The sequence below is a fragment of the Labrus mixtus genome, chromosome 24, assembly GCF_963584025.1.
Source record: "Labrus mixtus chromosome 24, fLabMix1.1, whole genome shotgun sequence".
Taxonomy (NCBI): domain Eukaryota; kingdom Metazoa; phylum Chordata; class Actinopteri; order Labriformes; family Labridae; genus Labrus; species Labrus mixtus.
In genome coordinates, this window is record NC_083635.1 from 10819861 (window position 1) to 10842603 (window position 22743).

Here is a 22743-nt window from a genome sequence, read left to right on the forward strand (position 1 = left end):
GCATAATAAATATATAACATTAGAAAACAAGCTGGTTCGTAAGACCCTTGGTTTCCTGGCAGGATCTAATGTTTTTGTGTCAATACTTACAAATTTTGCATCACAAATCACAAAAAACGTACAAGCATTTGCGCCTCTTCAATTTGACTGAGTTGCTTGAAAAGATTCTAACAGCATCCTAATTTACCCTCATGACATAACCCTGGTTTGAAGAAATTTAAAATTTTAAGTTCATGAATCAATCGTTGAAGAAAAGGATAAAACATTCCTGCTGCGTTGGGAGTTCATCACTTGTTTAAATGTTATCACACATTTTATGAGATACATAATCAAGACACCATCACTAGATCTTTTACCTTGATCATTTTATTGCTTTGAAAATAGGTGAAAGTTTGCACTGCATACATGATGTGTGTAGGCCATTCACAAAACCCTGGGGCATTCCCACACCCGTCCACGTAGCTCACAGTGGTTGGGAGAATAGAGTAGGCACATCTTCAAATATATCTTTATATATGTAGAGTCCCAAACCATAGAGTAAAGTGCAAACTTCTAGATAAACATCCACAGAAACACCTCAGTCTTTCACTCAGAGCAAGTGGAAAAGCTACATCAGCCAGGAGTCCAGAAGTGGTGAGACCATCCTGTAGTTTTTTTTAGATGGGGGCTCAAGCTAAAAGCACCGATTGATATTAAATCTGTGAGGTCACAGGCAACAAAACCATTAATATTTTCTTTTATAGCAAACGGTAAGGAGCATCTTCTTTATTGCTGGAACCAGTCAGCATCGTCATTCTGAGAAAAAAGTAAAGCTATCACGCTCACTTCTTATTCTAGCGTAAATTGAAGAGAGTTTCACTCCAAAAAGACAAATTCATCATATGTAAACGTGACATCCCCTATAATACAAAGATACATAATAACATAGAGGAAGAGGAGGCTTGTTGTAAAGCAGGAAATAAAAAAGTTAATTTTAACCTCAAACAGATTTATAGCATTTTAGAAGCAAACTCTTCATTTCATAATAGACAAAAAAAGTACATCATGAGTCAAAATAAATTACAGGGGAAACATTTCCCCTTTCTCCATGGAAGTTTCCAAAAAAGGCTACAATAAATTACTAGATAACAGTTCTCTAAAACATGTGAGGAAAATTAATTACAAACCCAGCCAGGGAAGTGAGCGCTTCATGCAGCTTAAATACAACAAAAAGTGGGCGAGTCCGGAAACACTGTTCGATTGAGATAATTAAAGTTCTGCTTTTACATTATGGTTGAAACGCCATTTTGGTTTGAACTTTGTTTCACTTTCACATCTTCAACTGTATGGGTTACATAACAGGGCTCAGAGAAAAATACACAGATTTAAGTTTAATGCTTGTGACTGATTGGGACGAAATGCTGGTCACGAGCATTTTTCTTGTTTGATACTCCAAACACAGATAAAAATAAGCCATAAGTCAGATCAGTACATCTTAAATACTTTGAGCTTGATAGACGAATAAATGCAAAAAAAAGAAGCAAAGTGAGAAAATCTTTGAGATGACTTTCAGCTTCTTGGAGTTTCAGATTAAACAAACTACAAATTCTCATTTTCTTTCCAATCCAGTTCCCGAGGCTCCTTAGTTTCTTCTTTATTAAATCAAAAACAGTCACATGGAATATGACGTATTAACTTTGAGAGCCAACGGCAATTTAACTGGCATGATTAAGTAATCTCAATTATGACACAATTTAACAATTACATTAATTTTAAAGTGCTACATGTAGCAACACAAGAAACAGATACCCTAACCTTCTTGTACCTCAGGACCAGTGGCTTTGTCAGGTGGAGAGTATCAGAACAGCGGCCTCTGCTCCAGCGGCAGACTGTCCACCAGGCACTTTAGCTGCTCCTCGCCCAGCTTGATCTTGTCCTCTAGTTTACGCTGTTCAATAATGAGGGCTGACTTCATTTTTACAAAGTGCCGGTAGTCGTCCAGGCTCTCTGTGTCCAGGTGGTCGTCCATGATACCGTAAACAAGCCGCTCCCGACGATCCAGGTTCTCCTTCAGCTCCTTAGCATCCTCGTGCTGCCGCATCAGCAGCTTACGCTTCTCTGTTAGGGTTCGCTTATGAAGGATAGATAAGGATATTAGTAACTATATATTTATATCTTTTTTACTCTGCACCCCATGTGATCAGGCTGTTACCTTTTCCTCTGGCGGGGCTTCCTCCTCCAGGCTGTTAAGGGCGTTTTCAACCCGGGCAAGTCGCCCTGACAGAGACAGCAGCAGGCTCACCACCTTGTCCAGGTCACCGACGAACATGCGGAACTTGTCCAGCTGGTTGGGCTGACAGAGTCGCTGCACGGTCGCCTCCACCTCGCGGCCCAAAGCCTCGTTGTCCTCCACATCATCCTGCAGGCTCTGCCGTGCCTCCCGCAGCACCTCCAGCTTCCCCGCCAGGCTGGAGATTAGCTCTTGCTGGAGATCAACAAAAAGTACAAATGGAACGTTTTAATGTTAAAAAGATTATTTCCAGTTTCTGTTCTGTTCTGGGAAAATATTTCTACAGGCTTTTGTGTGACTTTTAACCTTTTTACTGGCCAGGTCGACGTCTAGCTCGTCTTCAGAGTCCTGCTCCTCCAACTGCTCCTGCATGTCCTTCATCTTGATGAGGAGCTCGGCTTTGGGAGCAGATGTGTTATAGTAGGATGAGCTAGGGACCAGGGAGGATGTTGCTGATACAGACAGGTCCTCCTCCTCTCTTCTGACACACACACACACACATACACATACACACAGGCAAAAGACAAAAGCAACTGCAGCTGAGCAGAGGTTCTTAGGTCATGGACTGGAATGAGGCTGATTTGATGTTATAATGTCAGGGTGGATATTTGGGTTTTATACAACTTGCATTATGCAAAGTGACAGCTGACACAGAAAAAATAACAAAAAGTGATAAATCTAAAATCAATTAGCTTTTGCAACCAGTAGATGAAAATAAACTACACCTTCAAAATGAGATGCATTCTTTTGATTTTGGGTAGAGGAGATGATTGTATTGAGTCATTTATCCACCAGAGGGCAGACCGAGTGAAAAAAAACACTTTACGCTAATTTCTGGGTTGTTGTTATATTTCTTACCTTTCCATGCTCCTGGGGGATAAGGTGGGCAGCCTGGAGCCTGCAGAGGCCCTTCTGCGCTGGTGGGCCCCCTCCCGGATCTGTTCCTCTGTGGGGAAGAGTCCTTCCATTAGGTCCATGGTGGTCATCCTGCCACTTTGATCCAAGATATCCACCAGGGATTTGTCTTTCCCCATGATGTCCCTGGCCAGCTCTTCTCTCTTGGCGTCTTCCTCTGACGGTCCAAACCCCTTGGAATTTGTCTCAGTGACTGACTCTTGGACGATTGTCCAGGCCAGGTCCTGAGCAGTCTGCCGGTTGTAGACGCTAAATAGGGACGAGGCCGGGCGATCTACGATGCTGAGGGTAGGGATGTGAGGAAGCAGATCCAAAACGCTGCATGTCTCACGGCTCTGAGGTAGGTAGGCTCTGCCCTCCCGCTCTGAGGAGCTCTCAGTGTGGACGATCCTAACGGGGACTTTTCTAACCGGACTGTTCACATCCATCTCAGCTGGAGGCTTCAAATCATTTTCTGACCTGGATAGGATACAGAGTGCAACATTAAGTATAAATCATACAATATGACTGCAATGATGGCAAAGGTCACAGCTGCCATGTGGCTTAACAAAATAACGGTCCAAGTTTGACTCGCTCAGACTGCAGAGCAACAACAAACATGTTCAAACAATGATACTCTTTACTGTCTTTTCAAACAACAGCGTTTGAGTTATTTAAAGTAAATTCTATTTAAAGTGTGTCTGAAGTCTGAATTGTAAACATTCAACATCTTGCCTTTCTAAACTTGGGTTTTCTCCATCTTGAATTTGTTTACCGTGAGTGATTATTTTAAGCCTTCTGCATAGAACAAGAGGAGAAAAGCTTACATAACGAGGGGCGCTGAGGAGACCTGAAGCACTCCGTCTAAGCTGCTTACCTGAACAGTGAGTCCTCTTGCACGAACAAGGCTGGCGGTTTGTCAGTGAGTCTCAGTGGTGCAAACTGAGGTGAGGGAGACCGCGCTCCATCTGCTGAAAGAGACAAAGCCGGTGTCCAGGGGGAAGACTGGGATAAGGAGGAAGGTGGCAGCTCCTTCTCCTCCTCCTCCTCCTTGTTTTCTTCCACGCTTCTTCTGCTCAAGTCTGCTGTGGATGTTCTGATTGTTTGAGGGGAGCTAGCCTGGGCGGGTCCGGTGGAGGAGTTCTGGGCAGTAGCATGTTGCTGGGTGTTGGAGCTGGAGATGGACAGAGGCTGCAGAGCTGTCGGGTCGGCCTGGGCGCCAGGGAGGAATTCTTGGGAGGAGGATGTGGTTTCTAGGCCTAAATGGGGCCTGGGCGGCGGCAGGAGGCTCTTGGTTTGTGGAAGCTGGGAGCCTGTGTTGGGGCTGAGGCTGCGAGGGCCTGTAGAGTGTGTGGTGTGGGAGGGACTGGCAGTATCTGGTTTGGTCCTGTGGTCAGTGAGGCCTGGGACTTGGCCCTCGATCCTGGGGACTGGCGGTTCAGACTGTGGGCTGCGGTCAGGCTGGTATCGCAGCCTGCTCTCCGATGTTCCTCTAGAGGTCAAAATAAATTACAAATTCATCAGCACCTGAGGGGGAAAGTCTAAATTAACCTCCAAACACTACGTTGACTCATTTAGAGGAACTTTCAAATATGTTCGGACATCTCTGAAAATATATTTGAACATATATTACAATTTCCTCAAACACTGGTAATCGTGGATACCGGGAAGAAATTTGGCATCACCTCAAACTCCATCAAAACAACATGAGTCAGAAGAAGTTTTTTGGGTAGTGGAACCACATCTCTGTTGAAAAACAAGTCTGTATCTCTGGTTAGCTACGTTTGTGTATATCTTTAGAGAGGCATTCAAAGTAGACGAAGAAGAAGTCGTTTACCTGGCCTAAGCACTGCTCTGTGTCTTCACCAACATTTGCCTGTTTGGTATATTTGAAACACTATATTACTTACATTTCACTTGAATGTTTAAAAGGGGCTACAATTTAGTTGCCTGTTCAAAGTGACTGTGTAGTTCAGGAAACCTTAAACACAAGTGTGAAAATCAAGCACAGAGGTTGGATTACAACCAACTCCACCAACTAAAAAATGTGCATAAAGTAACACTAGAAAGAAGAAACTTGATCAGCTGTGATAACTCAGTGTTAGGATTGCTCATATCTGAATGTCTTATTTCCTGAAAGGCTGTTGTTTTCCACTTTGCGCAACATGTCAACAAAGAAGCAAATACAGATTAATGTCCTCGTTTAATTTAGAAAGTGATCATTGACACAACAAATTGGTGTCAGCTTTCTCCAGCAGCTAACTCTCCACTCCCTGTAAATCATCTGTAACTGGAAGACACCTTTTCTAAACCTGGGTGTTGTTCACTTTAAGAGTACAGGAGACACTGTTCACACAAACATGAGCTCAAACATATAGAGATAAGTTTGGGAGGAGATCTAGTATTACAAAAGATGATATTATCCTTTTAACTCAGGAAACCTGAAATGAGAAACTGAGACGTTTTCCCTCTCTGCCCTGAAATCTCACCATTCAAATACATTCCACATATACACGATACTTAACAACCGTTTCTTTTTGACAGATGCTCCTAAGAAACCTGCAGGTCCGGGTGAGCAAGAAGTCATTCTGGTGGACACTTTGGAAAGAGTAGGTATCAAGTGTTTGACCTTTTGACAAAACAAACACTTTTCAATCCTTCCTTTCAGGTGGTTGGATATTTACACTGCTGAACCATTTGGTCCTCACCATTTTTGTTCGTTACACTCTCCATTTACTAAAAAAAAATCCTTTCAGTTTGTTGTCTGAAGTTGTCTTTTATATGCACACAAGAAACTTAAGCTCACCTGGTCGTATAGCTGCTCGGATGGCTCTGAGACTCTCTCCAAGAAGAAGAATTATTCTGCAAAAAGGAACATAAAGTGTCTCTACGCTTACATCCATTTAAGAACTTTTGATTATTTTTTTTAAAGAACATGCCACCTTTTTGAAGGAAACTTTAATCTAATAATTCCAACTATCATTACAGAGAAATAGACTTACCTAGATCAGTTATACTATGTATTTCTCACCTGTGCATAGAAGTCTGCAGATGGAGAGGATCGAGATCTCTCGTGGATGCACACAGCCTTCTCCTCAGCATCTGTATCTAAGATGTTCTCCGCTGAGTGGTACCTTCCTTGCGCCTTGACCTCTGATGACTTCTTCTGTTTACTCCACGTGGCCTGGTACTCAGCAAAGGTCCCGAGCCTCTGCTGATCTAGTAAGACCTGTGCCTGTCCAGGGCTGAGGAGCATGGGGTCTGAAGCTGGCTGAGCGTTCTCCGGTTCTTCAGCGGGAGATTTGTCTTTTTCTTTGCCTGTGTCTTCAAGGTCTCCATGACTGATCTTCAGCACAGGCCTGGAAAATTCCGGTTTGGCATCAAAGAACTTCCTTGGCTCTCCAAAAGACACCGTTTGATGTTCTCCCTCGACTCCCACTTTGTCTATCTTGTCAGGCTCCGAGAAGGAGTGCGTCCTCTTGGCCAGGGGAAAGCGCTTACGTCCTCTTATGCGCCCGTTTGTGGCTTTAACCAAAGGTGCCTCTGGCCAAAGAGGCTCGAGGTCTCGTCTCTGGAAGGAGGTAGCCTGGAGGACTCTGGCCTGTGCCTCTTTCAGGTGGTCTTTGTAGGTGTTGGAGAAAGAGACACTAGAAGTTGTAGAATTCTCTGTAGCTCTCCACTCCTCTGTCTCCACATCCTCTGCGTCACAGGTCAGGGTTACGGCGCTGCAGCTCTTCTGCAGCTGAGCTCGCTTCTGCTGGATCTCATTGCGGAGAGTGGTAGCATAGCGGTCACTGCGTCGATTTGTTTTTCCATTGCTGGCGGCCATGTTGTCACTGGCCTCCTGGTTGGACATGACACCTGACCCTGCTGCTAGTTGCCTTTCAGTCAAAGTCCTGCTCTCCTGGGCTAAAGAGTGGAGAAGAGGGGTTTTCTGTGGGGATATTCTTTGATCTTCTTGAGGCACCCATGGGTCTTGGTGCCTTGTAAAACTGACCTTATGATCATTGCTTTGATGCGTCTGGAGGTTTCTACTCACGTCATTAGAGTGTCCTTCAATTGTCTTTGCAGCATCCTCTGGGCTGCGGCTTTGAACAGATAATTCAGATGTTTGGTGGTCGAAATAAAGACCGTTTCCCAGATGGGAGGGGCAACTGCGCTCCTTATTTTCACTGTAAGGCGTCTGGGACTGAGGTAGAGAATACTTTGCCTTAATATTTGTCTTTAAGGAACTTGGGATGCCTGGTTCATTGCTGTTTACCCAGTAGGGTTTCTCTGCGTCCCCTGCCCTGCCCTCTGCTTTTCCCCGCCTTGTCTGGAGCTCAGCCGTCTGAACCAAATGCTTGCTTGTCAGACTGTAGTTTCTTTTGTGCCCCCCATTCTCCATGTTTTGCTTTGCGAAAGAACTTGCCATCGATGCTGTGGAATGCCGGACATGTTTACGACTGAAAGCGTTTGTGGGCAAATCCTGCAGGCTGCGATAGTAGCTTCCTACACTCTGAATCTTGGTTGGAGGCGCTGTCCTGGTCTGCAGGTAGAGCGGGCTTTCATCACTGTATTGCCTCTGGTGTGAAGGTAAGTTAGTGTAATGAGACTGTCTGATGTCATTGCTGGACAGGGAGAAGTGTTTGTTGGGGTAAAGCTGGTTGTGGTTGTGATCAGCTGCTGTGTTAGGATGAAGGAAGTCTTTGGTCGGCAGGGGGTTGAAGCTACGTCTGGCCTCTAAAGTTTTCTCCTGGTGAGATCTGAGGCTATTCTGAGTGTTATTTTCAGTCAGTTTTTCAATTGACCTGCCGTGAGCCTTTGGACCACTTGGTCCTTCAGAGTAAGGGAACACTTTTGTTGCAGCAAAACTGTCACTGCGCAGGGGAGGAGGCGGCGGAGGAGGAGACTGAGACTTCTTATTCTCTGGTACCTGCCACACCGGGCCAATATTGGGTCTCCCTGCAATGGACACCCGAGAGGGATTCTGCTCCCCCTCCCAGCCTCCGTTACCCAGCGTCAGCTGAAGATACCTCAGCTGTTCAGCCTGCTGAGGCCCCTCACTCTGAAAGCCTTTAAAGAAAATGTTTTCAGTGCTGGTGCCCTTCCTACCAGACATGCCATGGTCATGAAAAGGAGGGCTGGAGCCACCAGAGAAACAGCTCAACCCAGAGTCTCTTTTTCCTCCTGGCTCAGCACTGCTGTTGTATTTATTTGGTGAGAGACGACCGGGTGGGTAGGGGTGAGAGGGGCGTTCTAGTTTCTCCATGTGGTTCACTGAGCTCATCTGATTGGTTAGCTGCTGGTTGTCCTGGTCCTCTGGATCAGCCAAATCTTTTGGCCTGGCGTGAAATGAATAAAAAAGATAATTAAAGCTTCGATTTCACAAATAATTGTGATAAAAAACCTGGATAAATTAATGCTTGATTGTTGATTTAAAATTGCAGTTAGAAGTGAGGACTATAAGTCACACTCAACATCAAGAACTGATTGCACTAAATGATGAATACAACATATTTCTGCCATGTTTAACACCTTGCTTCATGTTTTGGCTGCCAGACTGGTGCTGTGGTGGCGTCTTTCCTGGCTTGCTCTGACTCCTCTTCTGTCAGCTTGGAGGAGTGCCAGGACTGGGGCCGTGAGCCTGGATCATTCTTCCTGCAAAGCAGCGATGCAACAAACACATTCAACAATCACAGGAAGTATTGAACATTTGAGCTTTTATATTTCATTTTCTAAACTCTTTTATGAGCCGACAGTTTAAAGCTGTGTCATGTGTTTTGGGCGTGATGCATTCCCGTTTTTTCCCTGCTAGAGTTTGTAGAGCAAATTACTCAGGGTTGAGGTGTTCTTCAATCCTTAACATATTTCCTCTTGAGCACAAAAACTCCATGTTTGTCTCGGAAATTAAATCTCTAAATCGAAAGCAGCTGATTGCAGAGAAGAGTCAAACCAAAAAATATTTATTTGGCTTTTGTGTGAATGTACTAATCAAATACGACTTTTAAATCATTGCATGTTTTAGTGTCATAACATAACCAAAGCTTCAGTTCCCTGAATATTGATGTCCTGAATCTTATTATTTTCTACTAATATAAACCACTTTGAGACTCATATGAAGATAAAGGAATAACTCTTGCACGTACCCTTTGAAGCGGTTTTTCCTGATGTGCATGTTGAAAAAGAAAATTAATTAAACATTAATTCAGCTCAGCATGTTCAATTTGAGAACAAATATCAACGTGTCATGTAAGCATAAAAAAATCCACTGATAGCACACGAGGAGGCTGAACATCTGGGACGGAGAAAAGTGGTAACATGCAAATTATGACTAAAGGATATCACAAAATTGACAACCAGCAACATGCTATGGGGAACACACAGCACACAATACTACAAGGAGCACAGAGCACATAACCAAAGCTCACTTAGGTTCACCAGAAACTACCAGGAGACACCACGGGACATGGCTAGCTGATGGTACCTCATAGAGCTTCGCAAAATCTTGGTGAGAAAGCTCCTCGCTACGTGAACCTCGGTTTCTGACGGCATTGTGCGTGGTGATACAACATCAACCATTTTAGCTCTGATGGGTTGTGAGTAAAGAAGGAAGAAAAGGAAAGGAAGAAAGAGGACATGTTGGTGTTAAACGTTAGAGAGATGAAAAGACAGAATAACAGATTATCAAAAAAACAGTTTCTTCTTTCTGACAGAAATCTAGAGAGTTTAAACCCCAGCGTCTGATTCCTTTTCACTATTCTAATGCATGTTACTCTGCAGCCTGTGAGCACTCTTGTATTGTCAAAGGCTTTCACAACAGGAGACGGAGACAGATCTGTCACAGCCATATGGTCCAGAGGGAGCTTAGCTGCTTAGCTTTAAGAAAAAATTCGATAAGTGTGAGACAGATCCACAAGTTGCCCCCCGACCACCAAGACCTCCCTCTCCTCTCCTCCACATGTCTTAATGTTTAGCTTAAAGTTTGAGATGAAGTTACGCTGGAAAAAAAAGCAATTAAGCGTACAAAATAAAAGCCTATTCAACATTTTTGATAAAATCTTTTAAAATGCTCTTTTCCAAAAAACCAAGCATATACAAGGGAGAATGATTTCACAGTTCCCTGAGTTCATAAGGTTGCCGACGTATATGTGCAATTTAACCACATGTATTTTTGGCATTGAAGGTAGCTGTAATATTTAATCTTTACTAAAATCATATCATGGTTTAAAAATCTGGCATTGTCATGTAAAGAGAAATTTCTCAGCAGAATGAGACTTCAGTTTTCCTGATTGAAACTTTTTACCCTGTCCCGCCAAGATGGAGACACTGCATTCTTTCAGCAAAGGAATGCAGGGAAGGATACCCTCGTTTCAAGGAGGACATCTATGTCTGCCATCATCAAGGAGTCAGAGAATCACAGAGTATCTGCAGTGGACGACGATCACATAACTTCATCCTGGACAAGATTTCTTACATGTGAGAGAAAATACTTATTCAACATTTCTTCTGGAACACTGGCTGCATCCACATATGTTAAATTGTAATTCACTCTGTAGACATAATTTGTGTGATCTGCTGACTTTGCGTGCTGTCATGGAAACAGGTTTACAAAACGTACTACGGCTGGAAATCTTTGGGGCGTCTCTCGATTCGATTCAATTTAGATTTTTCTCTCAAACTATTACTCAAAGCAGTGCTCTTCTTTTGCATAATCCAAACAAAGAAAACTGTTGAAAGTGAATATAAAAGTGAGTTTGAGGAGCAGTAGAAATTTACATCCATATTGAACTCCATTAATGCCAAACTGTTACTTTCACTTAAAATCCTTCCCTCCCTCTGCTCAGTGGGACACATGCTGAGAGTCGTGTTGCCTCCAAACAAACTCCCGCACAATGAAAATGCAAATGTCACTTTTTCTAAAGCGCTGAGGGTCTATTGTCAGGGGATACAGCTGGTCTGTCACAGATATTCCAATGGGGAGGGGACGCCACCGCTACCTCCCAGGATACACGAGCCATCAGAAGACAATTAAACGTGAAACCAAAACACTGCTCAACTAGTGCACCTGTCATCGAGAGGATGTGATAAAGTTTGACAAGTTTAGAGGACTAAGAAGTGCAATATGATTTATTTTAATGGGAATGAAGCAACAACAAGACAACAAGAAATTCTAACTCACCTTCTCCCTCAAATGCTTTGTTTTACTCAACACATTATCCGGCTCCACTTCACCTCTCCACAGCTGACTCTTTCAAAAACACTTCAGGGCAGAAACAAAAGACACGCTCGGACATCACCACTCCCAACAGTGTGACGGAGAAAAGTGCTGTGAGGAATCCGCTCACTCCATGACCTCCCAGTATGAACTCACACAAACACACTCCACCTTGTGCTGCGGAGGAGATTTCCTTCGGGATTATAAAGGGGGATTTCAGACGAGGGGGAGGAGCTATTGTCCTGCTCAGCGTCCTTGCTGTAATCTTGTGTTTGGGCTGTAAGTGGCTAGACCTGCAGGAGAGCACGATCAACCAACACAGCTCACACCACAGAGAGGTTAAAGATCCTAATCAAAAAAAACCTCTTCTGAATTGAGTGTTGAGACCTTTAAATTAAACAATCGTTTTTGTCTGTAGTGTGTTTACCAGTTCTTAGTTGCGTGCAAGAGGGAAAGTCAGAGGATCAGGAGCGACAATTGGATTCATTGTCCTGGCATCGTGAATTATCCGTGGTAATCAATGTGATACCTGCTGAGATATTTCAGTCTGCACCAAATGTTGGACTGACTAACTGACCAACCACAGTTCATGATCATGTTAGTACAGCTCATTGTAAACACTTAATTCAATTCAAACAACTTTCTTAATCCCTCTTGGGGCTTTTGGTGTGGAGCAGCCCGTACACATGACAAAAAAAAACCACAAACAAAGACAAGTTGATGCACAAACAAGAGATTACAAAAGGAGTTAAAACATAAATAAGACTGAAAGGAGACACTAATATTAGACAGACTGATTAGAGGTCAGCCAGACTGAATACAAAATAAAAACATGAGATGGATCAGTCAAATTAAAGAATAAAAGATCTGTGAGGCTAATAATCTGTAATAAGTAATCTGATCACTGACAGTTCATGTTAGTGAAGAAACGAGCTTTTCCTGTCATGCCGTCTCCTATTTATAGAAATCCCACATGATGTTGATTTCTATAAAAACAACTCTGGCTAAAATCTTCTGTTATTGTTCAGAATTTAGCAGCTAATTGAAGAAGGTACGTTAATGGTTCGGCTAACTGAATTTAGATTAGCGAGAATTCTTGATTTATTTTTGAGGTTAAACATTGAACAATTAAATGTATTTGAAGAATAAATAATCTTGCATTTATTAGGAGGTCTAGCTTTACTACAATACACTCTAAGTGTTTGTCATTTTTTGTTACTTTATTTTGTAATTTCGCATTTGATTTTATCTATGACAATATCCAAAAGATTATTTTCTTTAAAGATGATTTGGTAAACTAAAAAAAAATCTGGATTTTAACGTAATTTAAAGTGGAAGCTGTAGCACCTTCTTCAACCTAATGTAAGCCCGTTTCAACCTAAATAAACAGATATATGAATTATAATTATTATAAACTTGGCTCTAGCTCTCTTGTTATGGGAAACCATGATACCATCACTGGTTTTAGACTTGTATTTGCTGAAATCAGGCCAATTTGATATCTGATACCACTGCCACACATTCCATCACAACTATTTATTTCACTACTTTTTCTGTTGAAGATCTGCTTCAGCGTCCTTGTCGGGAAACATAGCACAGACAGGAATGTTTGGCCAGGGCCAACGTCTGTTTTGAGAGATACCAGCCAATGTCAGGCTGAGGAGGGAGGAGGGAGGCAGATACTGGGAGACAACTCCTCCACAGAAAAACTCCTCCACTGGGGAGGAGAAGCTGCAGCCTCGTAAGACTTTAAAATACAAATCATGTGTGTTTGAAAGGAAGTAACTGTTCACGTTATCCAGAGCCTGTGAGTGAAGGTGTTATTTATCACTGTATCAAATCCTTATCTGTTCATCTAAAATCACTCAGGATGGAAATCTAATTTTGTTCAGCCAGTTAGGAAGTGAGTGATGCAGATGAATAAGCAGAACTGATGTTTTATATAAAAAAAGATACTACATTGGGTATTGACATCAGTCATTCCTCCATGAAGACTGATCCTCACAACAAGCTGTTATAAACCTTTATCACCCAATCACTCCCTCGCCTTTTCATCCTCCTATCAGACAGCTCAGTGTTGACAAATCTTGCCCGTTCACCCGCAGCCGCCTGTGGGGCCGTTTTTGCCCCGTGCGAGCTCTAAACAGGACGACACAAAGGAAAGTGCCAGCATCATCACAGCTGGGCTTATCAGTGTGTCACTGCATGCCTGGCAACAAAACAATTAAATGAGGGGACAATAAAACGTCCAAGAGAGGAAATGGAAAGAACCTGAAGATGACCAACAGCTGGAAAATCTGGCTTTTAAATATTGATCCACTTCATACTGAAGTCTGTAAAAACCAAGGCTGAACCTGACAACAATCACGATTATTAATAATTCTTTGAATAATGCACAATTTTTAAAAGCTTGCAGCTGTCTGGGTACCAATAAAAGTGTCCACACAGGCGGATGAAGTTCATAATTAGCTTTTTTTTTTGCTTGCACATTTGTTTATCAACTAATTCAATAATTAGCTTTTTCATTTCAGCTCAGGTTAAAAACTTTAGGTAAACAGTTGCTTACTCATTGCTCATCCACTCATCTTGGGTTCACAGCGTAAAAAAAAGCAAATGGCTAAATTGCTGACAGCGTATAGCTAAAAGAGAACTTTCTTCCTTTCTAATGAAATGATGCATGAAAAAATCTGGCACGCACATCCCAGAAGACAAAGTAATTAAAAAAAAAAAAGTCATCTAGATTAGGCCAAAGCTTGAAATTAACCCTAACCCAAAACCGTCTAAAACACATCAAATCTGCAGCCAAGGCGAGTTGATTTTTCTTTGCCTGTGTCAGAGAGAGACAACAGTATGGAGCGGTGACTTAACAACCATAATTTGCCTTGTAAATTCTCCCTGAGCATCTCAACTGAAGCTGAGCAAACAGTTAGATGTATGCAAAGATTCAGTTTCACTTTTCATCAAGTTACCTGAACTAACATTGTCATTCATCTTTATTCAGATAAATCCTCTGAGATTGAAGAAATTAAAAAAAGTCCCCTTTCCCCTCCAAGAATTTAGTCCGATTTTAAGAATTACAGGTGATCTCGTTAGGAAAATGGCCTTGTGAGTCATCTAGACAAAGTAGACCTGTCATTATCTCAAACCCCACTGCTTCCTGATGTAATCCCATTTGTCAAAAATCTGAATAATTGAATCAGGGGACATGAAGTAAAAGCGACAGAGAAAAACAGAGGGAGACGTGAAAGTATAAGAAAAGAGAAAATACCTGCCAGTGAAAGTCTGCTCTTTAGTCTCTAAAATCCAAACATGTCCAGAGAGAGAAAGTAAAGCACACAGAGGGTCCACTCTGTGCTTGTTGGAGAAACCAAAGCCCCTGAAAACAATAGGCTCTGCTGATATGGCCTATCCCAGTAAGCAGTGTCAACTCACCTAGGCAACATGGACTGTACCATGCTCCTAAAAAAACAGGGGAGGACAAGTGGACTGTGGCAGCTCTGGGGATGACTCCAAAAACTCTCACAGCAACTTTTTACATCTCTCCTCTCACTACGAGCTGTTTGCTCTCCTAACCTGTTCACAGCGACAGTTTCTCAAAAAATAAAATAAAACAGCGACTTGAAAGATTTTAAACACCCACCTTTCCCTCCTGTTGATTCGACCCACTCTGCAAAGCTGAGCACACGACTGTGGCTTTGCAAGTAGTAATTGGATTCAGGCTTTAAGACTCTGTTGCCATTTGCTGGTGAGCATATAAATCTGACAGGACGGGACAGCAGTTGCACATGTAGTAAAAAGGTTTAAGCAGCAACTACAGAGGTTATTCTCGGAGAGAGTCCCAAAATAAATCATAATTAAATTACTTTAATATGAACTTTAAATGTTCTAGCTGAAGTTTTGATAACACATTGGGTTGTTAAAAGTTCTTCTTTTGATCTGTGGCTTAAGCAATGTTCACTATTAACATTTTAAAAACATTAATATGACTGATGAGATTGAAAATATTAGCTATAATCTTATATCAGCTTATGATATTTCTTCCCTGAGGTTACAAACATTTTGCAAGTCGAGCCAACATGTATGAAACATAAAACTACGAGGCGAGCAGAAAAATAAAGGAAGTTTTGTAAATTAGGTAACTGATAAGGAGGAAAGATCCCCGCACACTTTAATATTCAATTTATCAATTTGAGAGACGACCGACTCTACCACTGATCCACAGCCGCCACAGTTGTGAGACTTTTTTTTATGATTCATTTTTTATTGGAAAGACAGGACAGTGGATATAGTCAGAAACCGGGGAAGGAGAGAGTAGAGAATGACATGCGGGAAAGGAGCCACAGGTCGGATTTGAACCCCGGCCACCCGCTTTCGAGGACTCCAGCCTCTGTACATGGGGACATGCTAACAACCAGGCCACTGGACGCACCGAGTTATGAGATTTTGATTGAAAATTTTACCTTTTTTTGAAGTGAAAACGGTGAAAAAATAATGCTGAATGTTGTCAAATACTCTTAAAATAAAAATGTTATTGGTTGAAGAGGCTAAGAGTACTTTATACATTTAACTACTGATCAGCACAGCAACCTCTAAACCTCAAAACCTACCATTTACTGTTTCAAACAGACATATATGCAATAGCCACAAGGCTCCACAGGGGGGAGCTAAAGCAATCAGGGTCTAGTTATCTGCCTCCTGATAATCAGACGGTGTTGAATATTAACATGTTTAAAAACTTTAAATATTATATATAATAAAGTTTTTATTGAGATGTAGAAAGAAGTCCACTCTTTCTGTGTCTAATCAACCCGGTTCATAGAAGTTTTTTATCTTTAGATAGCGCCATGACCTGAAGGATGAACTGGGCTACAGACCCTTCCTGTCTGATCTAAAGTAAAGTGGAGCTGGTTTGAGAATTGAAAAAGTTTGGCAGGTCAGTTTCATACCAGCTGACAGAGGGGACTCCTTTCCGTCTCATTTAGGGTGTCATTATCCGCGCTCTGAACTAACTGTGTTGGCTGCAGCTCCACCGCTTCCACAATACCCTCTTTTGTTTTACCCTCTGGGGCAAACAAGCAGCCAGGGGGCCCTTATGTGAGGCTATCAGGCGGGGTCTGTCTCAGCCGACCCTCCTAAACAAGAGAACTTAATCTACGATAAACAAGCATGATCTGATAATCAGATTTTCGAGGACACAATGTGTCCTTACTGAACAATAACTGTGATACTGTCTTCACAAAAATGTGTTATTAACTTCATCTTTGGTCAGAAGACTTAAGCAAGTGAAACTATAATTAATAAGTGAGGCGTCATTTTGAATTATTGGAAAATTAGTCTAAAATGTAAAAAAAAAGTTGTATCATTGCTACATAAACCTAACAGATATGCTGTTCTGGTACCTTCGGACCACCAGGGTCAGGGTCTTATGAGAGCTCTTCACCAGGCAGATGGCCTCCTGTCTGGAGCCGCTGAGGGGAACTGCATTCACGCTCACCATCCTATCACCGGCCCGGAGACAGACTGACGCGGCCACGCTGCCCTCCTCCACCTGAACACATCACAGACATAAAAATCTATTTTAATTCACTTTAAAGTTGAAGATTGAAAAGTAATTTTACAGTTTGCATACCTGTAAGCTCCTGTAACATAAATACTTGTGGTGAGGTACTTTTATCATGTTAGCAAGCTTACAATCAGAATGTGCCTCTGCAGAAAATGTTGACATAACAGCTGTTAAAAATGTATGTTACGATGAAGCAGAGCATATTTTTTGCTATCAGCAACAACATGGGCGAATGTCTTCTGGGTATTTAAATTGTTGTTGTTCCTCTTGAAGTTTTGCTTCAGAGCCTCAGGATGTGCTGGCACTGCTTCAGACTTTCAGACTCATTTGTTTCACATTTCTTTGTTGTGTCACTAAAAAATATTTAAGACACAAGAAAACAAAAACCACAAAGATTGAAAAAGTCAAACTTGGTGAAGAGCAACAACAATTTCTATAAGGTGAATGTTGTACTTTGGATCCTGTTTCACCCTCATCCTCCCGGAGCACCTGTGGAGGCCGGCAACCTGAGTGCTCTGATTAAAAATTTAATCCTGCACTGCCTGTAACCTGACAAAGCAGTCAGGTGAACTGCTCCGAGTGAGCTGCAACTCAAAGCAGCATTAAAAAAGAAGGAGAAGTTTCCTGGAATCTGCTGTTTATGTTTTTAATATTTTGTATTTCATACTGAATTAAGAGTAAAATCCTTCTATCGTCCTCGGGAGCTCAGCAGGTACAGACAAACTTTAACACTGTTGTGGTTATAGGCGCCATCACAACGATCTACTGTGTCTGGGTTTATCTTTCAAACATATTTACACCTGATCAAAATAAAGATCTGAATTCATAGACTCTTTAAAAACAAAGCTTTTTAGTTTTGACTTTTGCATTTTTGACCCTCCTAGCATGGAGAGCTATAATTAGAGTACGACATTTTACTCTACAGTGTAATATCTCACACATCTGTGATGTTAAAAAAGGCGACGACATGTTATGGCACAACTTTCCATGACGCTGTTAAAGGTCAATGTGCAAGACTTTGATGAAAGACCTTGAATTCTGCACCAGAGCTCTAATTGATATGAACCCTTCACACAGAGTCAACCGAAGATTTGGGTCATTAATTCTTTGTTGTACTAAAATGCTTTCCTCTGCCTGTGCTGCAACATCTGTTTGCATATTTGAGTTTATGGCTATCCATTCTCTGGTTCCTGTTTGAATAATTTGAGGATTTTGTTTCTTTTCTTGTGCTAAAAGATGCTTTGCATGCTTTTACCTAAGATTCCCACACATGCAAAAAGATGTCCTCACCTTTGTGATGACCAGAGGTTCTCTGTGTTCTGTGCCTCCCCTCAAAGTAAAACCCCAGGGTGCTTTGCCTCGGAGCAGCACCTCCACCAGCTCTTCACCCTCCTCATCCTCTTCTTTCCTCTGCTGCCCCGGGCCTCTCCACATGTCCACCTCTTTCCACCACTTCATTCTTCCTGCTGAAACTCTCAGATGGTCTCTGTAGTCCACCGCGTCCATGATGCTTCAGGTTCACTCTGCATCAACATCATAGGTCACTGTGAAAGAAAATTAATTTATTTATTTATTCATTGAAGGTTATTTGTTGTTTTTCCAACTATTCATTTCTGATTCACAGATTATTGTTTTCATTCTCGTTGTGCAAAAACACTTTTTGTGCAGGTTGATTATAAACGCTTGAGTAACTAACACACAACTCCAATGAGGACCTTTCATTCTCAAATGGATAGAAACAGGTGGTGAAAACTTTTGTACTTACCTGGAAAGGTTTAACTCTGCACAAATGGTGTCAACAAACCTCGTCACAGGCGGAAAACAAGACAGAGGAAAAGTGGACGATGTCGTTTCTCGGTTTGTATCTCCAGCATGTGATATCTCTCCCGGGTCTTCAGTGTTTATTTACTCTGGATTTTAAACTTAAGCCGTTCCTTCTGCTGAACAGACCTTTAAATGAGAGCAGCTTCCTCTAAAGCCCCCACTGCAACACCTCCCTGACACCACAGTCTGTTATCCACCACTCCATCATTTGACAGATTCCCTGAGCATCTATGATGTCATCGCGACCCCTAGTGGTGACGTAGTGCGTCATCGAGCAGTATGTTGCCTTCAGGTGCCCAAGGTCCAGTCCACTTCCGGTCAAATGGCAGCTGGGTTATTTTAATTCAAAACTTGATTGAATCTTTGTCTCAACAGGACAGGTACGTTTTTACATTTCTAAACTTCCCTAAGGTTCGTACTTAAGTAAGTTTGAGCTACATGTTCTTAGTAGATAGTAGATAATAGAAATGCCATTATGGGTTAGTAGTTACTAAACTGTCTAATTCAACTCCACTTCTGGTCAAAGGAGCCTTCTAAAAAAATGTAGTTTTGTTTTTTTGTGTCTGTGAAGATGCCAATTTTCTGCTCAGGCATTTCCTGTATCTTACTTCATCAGTCAACCCCCCTGACCTTCTCTGCTCCCCACACCTGACCCTGCAGCTTCCTGCACACCTGTCCCTCGTTAACCTTATTAAGCCCCAGTGTCTATATGAGCCTGTCACTTTCACACTGCCTGATGCAATGTCTTCAGTGACTTAACTTCAACAGTAGCTGTGTTTGTCTGTTAAACTTTTCTTTATCTGTAACCCTCTGACACAAAGCATGTAAATACAAAAGACACACACACACTTTTCATCAATTTATTTCACCAAATTTATAAAAACCTTCCTCCAAAATCAAATACAGTCATGAGTTGTGCTTTACCTCGTGGTAAATACAAAAACAGGTTACCAGGGTTTTTTTTGGCTGATGTTCAATAAGCAGCCAACACCTGGAAACATTTTCAGGTGACTACGCCTTTTATTGCACCCACCCCATACACCTGTACTTATAAATGATAAAGAAACTCCTGTTCACTCACACAGCCGTGGACTAATCCAGCTCATGTAAGTACACTATGATCATCTCTTAAATAATGAATGTTTGCATGAGGCTTTTGGATTCAATTTGTCAAAGGAAGTTAAATATTTTCAGGTGTTTTTTTTTTGGATTGGACATTTTGCCTCCAGAGGCTGTGAGATATTCATATTTGTTGAATATGTTTAACTGAATTTGGACAACTGTGAAGAAGAAATAAGAACAACCAAAAATAGCTAATTCTTGTTAAATTTGAATTCAGAAGTATTTCTTTAATCACTTACAGAGGAAAGAATCAAACAAATATCAACCACTGTTCTAGTTTAATCGGAAACTAAAATGATTTAGAGGATCAAAAATCCTCTAAATGCTTAAAACAAGCAAAGAAGGTGACGTACAGATATAAAAGTTTAACGTGTGAAAACGATACCTGTCCAACAGGTTCAACTGAAATGTAATTGAGTACCTCCCTGTTTTCTTTTATTTAGTGAACTATCAACAAAGAGTCGTCTGCAGAAATAGAAATCAGCAGACATGTTCCCAAACAATCCAGGTAAGAGACAAAGTTTATCTTAGGCCCGTCTGTTCCTTCATGGGCACAACGTGTGTCTGTAAGAGTTAAAGTTCTTTCTGATTCCTGCTCCAACAGGTCACCTCTCTGGTTTTAACATTTCGGACCTGGAGGATCTTGCGGGTCAGGACGGGGGCTGCAAGCCTGAAGGTGGGTATGGAAGAGATGGTGGCCATAAGGAAGGTAAACCTGATAAAGATGATCTCCATGGTGGACGCCAGCATGGAGATGATCGCCACGGAGATGATCGCCACGGAGATGATCGCTGCAGAGATGATAAGAAGGACAGATATGGGGAATCCAGCCCTGACCGCCATGGAGGGGATGACAAAGACCGCCAAAGGAGACGCAGCCGTGACCGTGATCGTGGCAAGGACAGACACAGTCCTGACCGCCATGGAGACCATGACCATGATCATAGCCCTCGTCGTCATGGAAGCCGTGATCGTGGCAAAGACAGACACAGTCCTGACCGCCATGGAGGGGATGACAAAGACCGCCAAAGAAGATGCAGCCCCGACCGTGATCGTGGCAAAGACAGACGCAGTCCTGACCGCCATGGAGACCATGACCATGATCATAGCCCTCGTCGTCACGGAAGCCGTGATCGTGTTGGTAGTAGTGGGAGTGGCTCTGGCAGTAGCAGCGAGGATGATGGTCATGGTGGTCGTCGTAAGAAGCATGGACGAAAACACAGACATGGCAACAAGCATAAGCACGGACATGAAGGTCGTGGTCGTGGTTGTGGTCATGGAAGAGGACGCTGGTAGAAAGGTAAATACAGATTTTTCTCTTTCAGCTTTTTACTCTTAGTGACGGTGAAATTCTGGATTCTTGTGAACTCATCAGGAGCGACACTTGAATCTGCTGACAGGTTGAATGTGATCAAACCACGCTCACACATGTCTGACATTTTTACTCTTTGGAGGGGGCGGGGCTTTTATGTTATCCGGACACTTTTGAGAAGCTTAAATATGATTTGAATTTTAAATGTGATTTTACTGTTTTGTCTTCCAGGCAACAAACACACTGGATACCATACCTGCCCTTCATTCATTCACAGATTCAGTTCATGATCGCAAATTACCACGTACTCAGAAATGTTCAGTTGTAAGTGCAGTATCTGTATTTTCTTTTCCCAGTGGAGCAATGAATAATATTTTTCATTGTGAAGGAGGCTGACATAGTGCCTGCTTCTTCTACAAGTCAAGCTACTCGAGAACATGAATTAGACAAATGTGTTTTCTCTCAAATAAAATACTCTTAACACGGAACCTGAGAATACTGTCTTCTTTCAGCATCTGTGTCCTTTTTGCCCTGAGTGGAGCCTGACAGGCAGCCTGACCTCAAACAACCAAACTCAAACCAGCATTTGATTTGATGTTTTTTAAAGGTGTCCAAAGCTTCTTTGTTTGAAAGCAAAAAAAAAGTCCTCAACAGCCTCTGGGTGGAGCTGCACTGTCAGTTAAGGTTACAGGTGTGGTAGTCTCTGCATCATACATTGATGTGTCACCTGAAGATTCACTGTCCTGATAACAAAAGCAAAACAGGAGATAATTAGATGTTCGGAAATATTGACTCAACCTGACACAATTGGGCCTTTGTTACATCCAACAGAGATTTATGAATAAAAGGCAAAGCTTTCTGAATCATACTGTTAATTATCTTTAAAATGTACTTCCTGGTTTAAACTATTGATTATATTTATTTATGTAATCTACAGGTATGATTCTCTTTGTGTAACTGAATTCTCCAAAGCTGCTCAAACAGAAATAACAGCCTGAGAAGGGAAACATCAACTTAACCCTGACTTACCTCAGCTTATGTTTTCATGTACACAGAGACTGTGAACGCAGAAGGAACATGTCGAATGACAAGGTCGTCCTGTTCAACAGGTGTCTGACACATGTTATTTTCTCACTCAAAATGATCAGGATTGTAACTTCTGAGGCTCTGTGCGCTCCAACCCCCTGTTTAAATCATTTGTATGCATGCGGTGGATTTTCAGCATTTTCTACACATGATCTTTATGATAGAAAGGAACAAAATCTTGTCTTGTGTGTAAACTCAGTTCATTAACCAGATTTGGTTGACAGATTATCATGAAGTAACTACTCATAACTTCAAGGATGAGTGGTGATATGACCTCGAACCAGTCCCATAGGTTAACCAAAAACACAACCTAGATGATTAACTTTGGTTTATATAACATATTCACTCTCCATGTCAATAAAAGGCAAGTCTTTGTAATGAATGTCCATCTCCCAGCAGAGCTGCAGAGCCTGAGCGATGATATCCTCCGACATCCGCTGGGCATAGTCCAGGATCGGTTTGTTGATTGAAGGAAA

At 42.0% G+C, this 22743-nt stretch overlaps 2 protein-coding genes across 3 annotated transcripts; one reads left to right on the plus strand and one right to left on the minus strand.

Moving 5' to 3' along the window:
- Window positions 1-348: 348 nt before the first annotated feature.
- On the minus strand, window positions 349-14745 carry LOC132959546 (protein Shroom2-like). 2 transcript variants are annotated; one of them, XM_061032662.1, is made up of 11 exons: window positions 14629-14745; window positions 9630-9731; window positions 9292-9309; window positions 8681-8803; window positions 6195-8487; window positions 5970-6025; window positions 4041-4655; window positions 3128-3643; window positions 2576-2750; window positions 2192-2464; window positions 349-2110 (listed from the first exon to the last, which is right to left on the minus strand). In XM_061032662.1, exons 2-11 carry the CDS (start codon window positions 9722-9724, stop codon window positions 1838-1840), a joined length of 4437 nt encoding a protein of 1478 aa, XP_060888645.1. In that variant the 5' UTR covers window positions 9725-9731; window positions 14629-14745; the 3' UTR covers window positions 349-1837. The 2 variants fall into 2 exon arrangements, with proteins under 2 accessions (XP_060888645.1, XP_060888644.1); XM_061032661.1 differs by lacking the exon at window positions 14629-14745 and adding an exon at window positions 11325-11520.
- A 5535-nt stretch (window positions 14746-20280) lies between these two features.
- On the plus strand, window positions 20281-21669 carry LOC132959549 (uncharacterized). Its single transcript, XM_061032665.1, has 3 exons — window positions 20281-20377; window positions 20474-21169; window positions 21413-21669. Exons 2-3 carry the CDS (start codon window positions 20552-20554, stop codon window positions 21575-21577), a joined length of 783 nt encoding a protein of 260 aa, XP_060888648.1. The 5' UTR covers window positions 20281-20377; window positions 20474-20551; the 3' UTR covers window positions 21578-21669.
- Window positions 21670-22743: the final 1074 nt, after the last annotated feature.

What these genes read in the sequence shown, in the direction of transcription:
- LOC132959546 (XM_061032662.1), bottom strand. Translation starts at nt 9,724, where the DNA reads ATGGTTGATGTTGTATCACCACGCACAATGCCGTCAGAAACCGAGGTT. An exon ending in CAGCCAAAACATGAAGCAAG is followed by an intron (nt 8,488 to 8,680) that starts GTGTTAAACATG and finishes ATTTCACGCCAG; the next exon opens with GCCAAAAGATTTGGCTGATC. An exon ending in CCGAGCAGCTATACGACCAG is followed by an intron (nt 4,656 to 5,969) that starts GTGAGCTTAAGT and finishes TTTGACCTCTAG; the next exon opens with AGGAACATCGGAGAGCAGGC.
- LOC132959549 (XM_061032665.1), top strand. Translation starts at nt 20,552, where the DNA reads ATGGAAGAGATGGTGGCCATAAGGAAGGTAAACCTGATAAAGATGATC. An exon ending in AAGAGGACGCTGGTAGAAAG is followed by an intron (nt 21,170 to 21,412) that starts GTAAATACAGAT and finishes TTTGTCTTCCAG; the next exon opens with GCAACAAACACACTGGATAC.